Raw genomic sequence first — 9,364 nt, forward strand, 5'->3', positions numbered from 1 at the left:
TAAAATGGGGTTTAGAACCCCTACCCTGCAAGGCAGATGGGAGATTTAAAAAGTTGCACAGATCTGGCCTGTGTGAGGTGCAAGTGACTGTCCTTCACCCTATCCTGTCGTCCCTGGAAGGACAGACCCCCCCGTTGCTTACCTGTCTAGGACGTGGGCATAAACACATCAACACTGGCCAAGTGCATCTGACGGTCAGGCACAGGCCAAGCCCTTCCCGAGGGGCACGATGGGAAGAGAAGCCTTTGAGGTTGTTTAGGGTCTCACACAGGGGCCTCCACATTTCCATGTGTGGCAGAGTAAGGCTCTAAAGAGGTCTGCTGGCCCTGAGTTGCCAAATTGCCAGTTGTTGCTTTGGACGGGGCAGCACAGTGAGACTGGGATGTGCGGAGCCTGGGGATGTAGCTGGGTTACGGTCAGCAGCCCAGGCAGGTGCCATGCAGGGACTGGCCTGTTGAGTTCTCTGGGTAATTACAACCCCTGGTACACACGTGGAGTAATGGACATGGCGCAGTGCAACGACTTGCCAGCAGACGGCACAGGTGGGCCTGTACCTGAGCCACCTGTACCTGAGCCACGGGACTCCGGAGCCCTGAGTACCGCGGGTGCTGCCTGTCAATAATGTTGATCGTGGCAATAGTGCTAACACCATTCCCACGGGTAAGACTGGTTACAACCATGTAATGATCACATGGGTGCAAAGACCAGATGATTGGGCCTGGTACCCAGTCAGCGCTCAGTAATGGCTAGTTCTTTCCTTTGCCCCGTTCTCCTTCCTCTCTGGGTCCTGATAATCCAGCGTTGACTATTAAGGAGAGTGGAACGGAGGGCAGTGCCTGTGGCCTCCTGCGGGTTTTGGAGGGTCTGGGAGTCCCTGCTGGGGCCCAGCTGGGCTGAGAGGCTGGACCAGCGGCCTGCCCAGCTCACTGCTTCTGCCTCCCCTACTGCATCTGCTCGGGGTTCTCCCCGTCTGTGTGGACTGGGCCAGGGCAGCTTCAGCAGCCCTTGGGCAGCCCCCACCAGGGTGCCTAGAGTAACCCCTCGCTGCAGCCAGGCCCTGGGGGTAGGGGTGTCCTCCCTGGAAGAGCCCTGACCTCCAGGGCACAGCCGTCCCTCCCTCTCCAGCTTGTCCTTATGCCCTCTCCAGCTGGTGACAAGGCCCCTGGATCGGTCCTCAACACACTGCCTGTCTCTCACTAAGCCTCCCCAGGGCTGGCTCCCGATCCCCTTCTTCCCAGTGAGGTCTCAGATTAGCTTGTGAGACCCCCAAGAGGTGGCACGACCCTAATGATGAGGAACCCAGGGACCAAGGTGGTGAGCGCATCCTTGCAACTCTCCCCTCCTGCTTTCAAAGACGCAGAATCTTGTTTGCTGGATAGCCCCCCGCCCTCCGTGAGGGGAGCTGGGGGAGCTCCGTGCAGAGGAACCTAAGTGACTTGGTGAAGCTCGTCCACATGGTCAGGAACCGGGATGGGGAGCGGGGCTCAGAAAAGAGCACAGAGTTGAGAGCGGGAAGTGGGAGAACGGGACAAGACAGCCAGGAGCAGCAGCCACCTGCGGGGGCTCTCGGGGTCCCGGTGGGAGGAGAGGCTTTGAGCAGCATTACAAAGCCTCCTTGGTCTCACACACACTAACATTTCCTTAAGTGGCTGAGTGAGGCTCTGAGGAGTCCTGAGGACTATGTCATTGCCAAATGGTGTTTCTTTGATTAGGATGCCACAATGAGCCTGGGCCCGTGGAGCCTGGGGCCCTAGGGGTTACAGTCAGAAGCCCAGACAGCTGCCTGCAGCAGAAGGGAAGGTCTTAGGGCAGAGTGAGCCTCTTGTGCCCTGGGTGGTCTCATCTGGGTGGGGAGGCGTGTGCTCAATGGAGGGGAGGGGGCCATGAGTCAAGACAGGGGGAGATCAACCAAGGTCAAAAGAAGCTATGAACCAAGCAACAACGTGGCAGGGGTCCCCAGGAGGAAGGACCCTACAACCACATAAAGTTGCAGGCAAAGCAGTGGGTCAGGGGCAGGGAGGAATGAGGAGGCCTCCTGCTGGAAAGGACAGCCCGAGGGGAGGCAGGGTGCGGAGAGCCGGGCAGGGGGGCTGGGGCTGAAGGCGGGGCACCCCGGTGCAGCAGGGCTGCGGGAGTCACTGCAGGTGCGTGAGCAGGGGAGTCACCCCTCGGATCTGGGCAGCCGAGAAGCCCACGAAGAGCTTGCGATTGCTGGGACGCGGGTGTTCGGAGGGTCCGGGTGACAACTTGGGGATGAAGCAGCATCAGCCTAGAGCTCTTACCCTGGAGAGACACTGACCACAGTCCGCCCCGAGCCAGCGGCCTCTCCAGCCACGCCTCCTGTGACACGCGAAGCCACCGAGCCACCGCACCACACCCACCGCGTGGCTCCGGCCCCCACGCGCTCAGCCATGGCTGGGGCCATGCCAGCCATCCATACGCCTCCCCACCCCCACCTCCCGCTCGGGTCCGTAAAGCCAGCTCTTCCTTAACCCCCGGCCCTGTGACATCATTACGTGGTGGTTTACATGCGTCTGCCATGAGCCTCGTGTGTCCCTGTGCCCTCAGGGTGGGGTGGGCTGCTGGGGAGACCTTGGTCACATTGAACAATTGAAGGCGGGGAGGAGGAGACAGCCATACAAGCAACCATGAGACGGTGTCATTTCCGGTGCGGCCACAGAAGGGGGAGGGATGCCTACATCCAGAGAAGGTGGAGGATTCCTGCCGCCACAGAAGGCAGGGTGTGAGGAGGAGGCGGGGGTTCGGGTTCCAGTGCCCCTCCATCCTTTACTGGTCCAGTGTCCCTGCAAATGGGACTTCACCTCTCTGGGCTCTGGTTGTGCGTGTGTGGGGTCGTGGTGAGAATTCAGTGAGTCCAAATACAGGGCCTAGAATCCAGTAAATGCTCCAGAAATGTTTCTAGAATCACAAGCACCCACCAGGAGGCCCAAAGAGGTGAAGGGCCCTTCCTTCCTGCTGGATTGCTGTTGCCTGGGTTTCTGACTGTACCCCACTAGACCCCTGAGCCCATGTGGCCCCATCTCAGTGACCCACCTAGATCCCCGAGCCCCATGTGGCCCCGTCTGTGATCCCACTAAACCCCCGAGCCCCACGTGGCCCATCTCAGTGACCCCACTAGATCCCCGAGGCCACATGACCCCATCTCAGTGACCCGGCTAGATCCCCGAGCCCCGTGTGGCCCATCTCAGTGACCCCACTAGATCCCCGAGGCCACATGACCCCGTCTCAGTGACCCGGCTAGATCCCCGAACCCCACGTGGCCCATCTCAGTGACCCCACCAGATCCCCGAGCCCACATGGCCCCATCTCAGTGACCCGGCTAGATCCCCGAACCCCACATGGCCCATCTCAGTGACCCCACCAGATCCCCGAGCCCACATGGCCCCATCTCAGTGACCCGGCTAGATCCCCGAGCCCCGTGTGGCCCATCTCAGTGACCCCACTAGATCCCCGAGGCCACATGACCCTGTCTCAGCATGGCACCCCGTCAGTGAAACTCCATTCGGCAGGCCAGAGTTCCACCCCAGGATGTGGCCCGAGCAGTACTGACTTTGCTGCGTTTTCTAGGGGCACAGGCACACACAGCACATGTGTGGCTGCACCAGACATCTCCACCACTGAACCTACTTCTTCGTGTCAAGCACTCACCCTGCCTGTGACAATAGGGACGTTCTGTGTCACACAGCTCCTTGAGTCTCCCCCAAGGAAAACCCTAGACAGTAGAGAAGAGGGGTCCTCTGACTCCCCAAGCCCACCCCCATCCCTCCCCTCAGCTCCTCAGTTGGCAAAACTGACTTCCAGGAAGGAAATCCCTCCCTCAGTGTCATACAGTGTGTTGGTGGGCAGGACGGAGCCAGGAGGGGTCCCGTGGGTGGCAGGTGTAGGGTTTCTGAATGATCACCAGGAAGCTGGTTAAGAGAACACCATCACGAGTCAGGAAGGAGGAAGACGCAGTGTGCCCACTGGGACGGCAGAACTCGGGGCTGCAAGCCCAGCCTCTCTCAGACATGACAGCTCATGCAACAGGCTGGGCAGGCGACTCCCTCTTCACAGCCGACTTCCCCGCCTGACACACAGTAGGTGCACAATGTGTGCAGTGTGGACAAGGTGGAGGCTGCCAGGGACAGGCACAGCAGTAACAGCAAGGGAAGCACCGGGGGAGCTGTCGAAACCAGACACACTGACTTGGAGGTACAGCAATGCAGGGTCTGTTAGTGCCAGCAACAGCCTGCCACCCCCACCCCAAGACGTTAGCATGGGAGAGTGTGAGGATGGGCAACTGAGAAAAGACTGGTTCCACGCACAGGGAGGTGTGAGGCATTCCCAGGGCCTCAGAGAGAGACAAAGAGAGATAGAGAGACTGAGATCGAGAGTTGCCAGAGGGAGACAGACAGGATGTGGCCGCCCCTCCACTCCTCAGCTCTACAGTGAGGGAGGGAGTGGGCACCAGCCGTTCCTCCAGCCGCTCAGACGTGTCAGGGCCACGCCTCCTGCATGGCAGATGGGCAATTACCTAATCAATGAGCACACGCTGATTTAAGTGCATCTCATTATTGACATCATTCATTATTGAAAAGGTCACTAACTGGTAGCTATTTAAATGGCCATTAGCTTGGCTGCATGTCCACCAAAGATGCCAAGGTTAGCTGAATGCCTGCTCCGTGCCAGGCAGCAAATCAAATCCTTAGGCTACCCGTCGCGGGGACGGGGGGCATTCTCACCCTCGATGCCTTCACAGGAAGAACGATTAAGGGGTGAAGTAACTCACCAAGGCTGAGACCCGAGGTTGCTCAGCCTCCGACCCACTGGGGTCCCTGCTGCTGACTCTGTGTCCCACTGGCAGGTGCGTTCCGGGGTGGATCTGCGGCCTGGGCTCAGGACCCTGATGTCCTAGGAGGAGAACCTGTAACCACGGCAGCAGCCTCCCCACACCCACCTCTTGATCTGGGCATCTAGCTGCACTCAGCCTGGCCCAGGCCGGCCCCCTGTCCCCGGGGTGGGTCCCTGCCCTTGGTGGGGGCCAGCCTCACAGAGTTTCCTGCTCCAACACTCAGAGGCCCTCCACGCTATCCTCAGCACTGGACACTGGCTGCCCAAGGCCTCCTGAGTCTGGTCATGCCCGTCCACCAGTCTGAGGCTGGATGGAAATAAGACTCCCAGCAGATAAAGCCAAGTGTGAACACGCCCCTCAGACAGGGTAACAGGGCTCTCCTGGGGTTCCATTCTCCTGAGCCATCACTCGGCAGTAGCCTGCATCACCCCAAAGGCTCCGTTACATGACAAAATGCACATGTATGGAAGGAACCAAGAAATACGGTTATTTTTTAATCTAATGCTGGACAAACTCTTCCCCCTGCTTCCAACAGACATATCTGTTTCCTTTGCTCAGACCATACACATTTGGAAAACCATCTAATTTCCCGTTTTGCCTTGGCAGCCAGGAAAGTCACAACTCCATTTCATGTTGAAAGACAACAACGCTCACGCCAGACTCTAAGCATGGACTTGTAAGCTTTGCTTGCTCCTAAGCTCTTGTTCCACCTCTCACTCAGACTTCCTGTCCATGCACACGATATCCCAGGGGCAGTTCAGACCCTTCTTGGCAAACCACGAGATAAGCCCACGATCGGGTAACCAGCCAGCCAAGCACAACAGCAGTAACCATGTGGCATTTTCCCAGCTCACCGAGGCGAGTCACCCAAAGCAGCCTGGGCCTCGGTGGCGGCCACTCACCAGGCTGACGAGCTCTGGAAGGCCATCAGTGGGGGGCTGTGGCCGTCTCCCCGCAGCGTGTGCACGGCCTGGGGGGCCTGTGGCTGGGGGTCGGGGGGCGGCTGGAGCTGCGTGGCCGGCTGCCCTGGCCGAGGAGCCCGAGCGGGGTTCCCCCACCGCCGGGGCTCCTGTTTCATCCAGCGTCCGTGGATCCCCCACCGCGCCAGGTAAACCTTGCAGATGTCGTAGTTCATTGCCGAGTAATACAAAAGGTCCAGGACGAGCAGCATCAGCACGAAGAAGCCGTAGATCCACACTCCCAGCAGGGCGGTGTAATTGCTGCAGAGAGACGGGGGAGAGGCTCAACGGGGGGTGGCCCGCACGGGCTGGGTTCCCCCGCGCGGCTGATGTGAGCCCACGGCGCGGGGCGCTGCTGTGAGGTCCCTCCTGGCCTCACCGCGCCTCACCCCGTTCCTCACCTCCTCCCTCCACCTCCTTCGCCTGCCCTACCGGCCTCCGTGGCTCCAGGACACCCCGAGCATCTCCCCCAGGACCCCGAGACCCTGGCTGGGGCTGCTGTGGGACCCACGCTGGTGCTTTGGAAGGCATGCTCAGCTGGGCGTTTGGGTCTCCTGCAACCTACCCCCACTTGGCCTCCACACAGCAGGGCTGTCTCTTCCCATGGGTGCCCCCTGCTTGCCCACCCTGTGGTCCCCACCACCTGGGACGTCCCGTCTCCACCTCACGACAGCCACCCTGCCCCCGCCAGTGGCTCCCTGTCTCCCTGGACCGGGCTGACATCCACCCGGCAGGACGCCTGCTGCCTCGGGCTGTAAGCCCCCTGACTGTCAGCACCCACACTGACCTGGCTCCCTTCCGGCCCTCTGCGTTTCTTTCTCAAGAGCCCATACCCCACCCTAGTAGCCGCCAGCACCCTCCCTCCCACAGCCACCTGCCTTCCTGACTCCCCCCTCGCCTCTGCCTCCCCCACCCAGGGGTCCCCTTCACCCAACACAGCCAGGTGCTCAGGGCCCCATCTTGTGTCTCGTCTTCTTTTCCCCGACCTGCGTCTCCAGTTTCCCACTAAGGGCCATTCTCAAAGCAGAAGTAACACGGGAGCGAGTCACTGATGTTTTAAGCTGCAGAGGTACCTCCTTGGTCAGCCCCGCTCGCTCCCACACCGGGCCTGTGCACCGGCGGCAGCTCTTTCTGCCTCCCCACGCCCTGCCTCTGCCAACTTCCACTCAGCCTCTGTGGGAGACCGCCTCCTCCAGGAAGCCTGCTGGACACCCTGCCCCTCTCACATGGTTGGGTGGAGCCCTGCTCTGGCCATCAGCCCTAGGGGTCCCTCGGTACCCGTCACCAGGGGTGAGTACTCTGGTTTCCCGGCCTTGCCACCGCAGCTGCTGCTCCCTGCACAGTGCTCACCAGGGTCTGTGTCGTTTAAAGGCTCTGATCTATGAACCGCTAAACATCTCCCTGTGTCTGCTCCCAGCTGTGGGCATCTGCTCTGCTGGGTGTGTGTGGTGGGTGGTGAGGAGCCTATGCCTGTGCTCAGGCCTGCACATGCTACCCCAACCCCTGGGAAGGACTGCCTGGCTCTTGCCTAGAAGGGCGCCCTCTGTCCTCCTGGGCCCCTACGGCATGGCCGCCCATCGGAAGCTGAGGGCAGGGGTTGGCAGTCAGAGTCCTGATCCCTCTTCTAGGCTCTAGGTCCTCTGGGCTCGGTTCTCCCAGCCCCGGCCTTGGCCTCTGCACAGCGTGGAACCTGTTCCCCCTGGACTCCCTGGCTGCTGGCCAAGCTGGGCCAGGGCTGACTAGGTGTCCAAAGAATGTTTCAAGATCTGTCCTGAAGTACAGTGCTGTCAGTGATAGGATATCCACACGCCTACAGCAAAGCCAGTTAATACGACTACTATTCAAATTTACACACCAACCACCAAAGCCAAAGATGAGGAAACTGAAGATTTTTACCAACTTTTGCAGTCTGGAATTGACCGAACATGCAATCAAGATGTGCTGATTATCACTGGTGATTGGAATGCAAAAGTTGGAAACAAAGAAGACTCACTGGTAGTTGGAAAAGTTGACCTTGGTGATAGAAATAACACTGGAGATTGTATGACAGAATTTTGCAAAACCAACATCTTATTCATTGCAAACACCTTTTTTCAACAACACAAACAGTGGCTATACACATGGACCTCACCAGATGGAACACACAGGAATCAGATTGACGATATTTGCGGCAAGAGGCGATGAAGAAGCTCCATGTCTTTAGCCAAAACTAAGCCAGGAGCTGACTGTGGAACAGACCATCAACTGCTCATATGCAAATTCAACTTGAAGCTGAAGACAGTTAAAACAAGTTCACAAGAACCAAAATTTAACCTTGACAATATCCCTACTGAATTTAGAGACCATTCAAAGAATAGATTTGATGCACTGAACACTAATGACTGAAAACCAGAAGAATTGTGGGATGGCATCAAGAACATCATCCATGAAGAAAGCAAGAGGTCATTAAAAAGACAACATAGGAAGAGAAGACCAAAATGGGTGTCAGAAGAGACTCTGAAACTTGCCCTTGAATGGAGAGGAGTTACAGTGAATGGGAGAAATGACAAGATAAAAGAGCAGAACAGAAGATGTCAAAGAGCAGCTCCAGAAACAAAGTCAGTTATTATAATGAAATGTGCAAAGACATGGAGTTGGAGAACCAAAAGGGAAGAACACACTCGACATGTCTCAAGCTGAAAGAACTGAGGTAAAAATTCAAGCCTCGAGTTGCAATACTGAAAGATTCTATGGGCAAAATATTGAATAATGTAGGAAACATCAAAAGAAGGTGGAAGGAATACACAGAGTCACTGTATCAAAAAGAATTGGTTGATGTTCATTCATTTCAGGAGGTGGCATATGATCAAGAACCAATGGTATTCAAGAAAGAAGTCAAGGCTGCACTGAAGGAATTGGTGAAGAACAAGGCTCCAGGAATGCATGGAATGCCCATTGAGGTGTTTCAACAAATGGATGCTGCACTAGAGGCACTCACTCGGCTAGGCCAAGAGATTTGGAGGACAGCTACCTGGCCAACTGATTGGAAGAGATCCATATTTGTAACCATTCCAAGACAGGTGATCCCACAGAATGTGGAAATTATCAAACAATATTATTAATATCACATGCAAGTAAGATCTTACTGAGATAATTCAAAAACAGTTGCAGCAGTATATTGACAGAGAACTTCCAGAAATGTAGGTTGGATTAAGAAGAGGACATGGAATGAAGGATATCATTGCTGATGTCAGATGGATCTTGGCTCAAAGCGAAGAATACCAGAAAGATGTTTGTTGTTGTTGTTATGTGCCGTGGAGTCAGACCCAACTCATAGCAACCCCTCCTTGAGTTTCCGAGGCAGTATCACAATGGAAGTTGATTGCCCAACCTTCCTTCCGAGGAGTGGCTCATGGGTTTGAACCGCCAGCCTTCTGGTTAGCAGTCAAGTGCCTTAGGCACTACGCCACCAGAGTGTTTGCTTTTGTTTTATTGACTATGAAGAAACATTTGATTGTGTGGATCATAACAAATTATGGATAATTAAAAAGAATGGGAATTCCAGAACACTTAA

The 9,364-nt window shown here is 56.6% G+C and overlaps 1 protein-coding gene across 1 annotated transcript in view; it reads right to left on the reverse strand.

Annotated features, from left to right (window-relative positions):
- Nucleotides 1-5,750: 5,750 nt before the first annotated feature.
- SHISAL1 (shisa like 1) overlaps nucleotides 5,751-9,364 on the reverse strand; it is a 17,786-nt gene continuing 14,172 nt past the window's right edge. The window contains exon 3 of the mRNA XM_007941804.1: nucleotides 5,751-6,072. Coding sequence (XP_007939995.1) covers nucleotides 5,751-6,072 — 322 coding nt within the window. The remainder of the gene's footprint in view (nucleotides 6,073-9,364) is intronic.

Source organism: Orycteropus afer, unplaced genomic scaffold, assembly GCF_000298275.1.
Source record: "Orycteropus afer afer isolate SDZICR_OR568_19922 unplaced genomic scaffold, OryAfe1.0 scaffold00083, whole genome shotgun sequence".
Taxonomy (NCBI): domain Eukaryota; kingdom Metazoa; phylum Chordata; class Mammalia; order Tubulidentata; family Orycteropodidae; genus Orycteropus; species Orycteropus afer.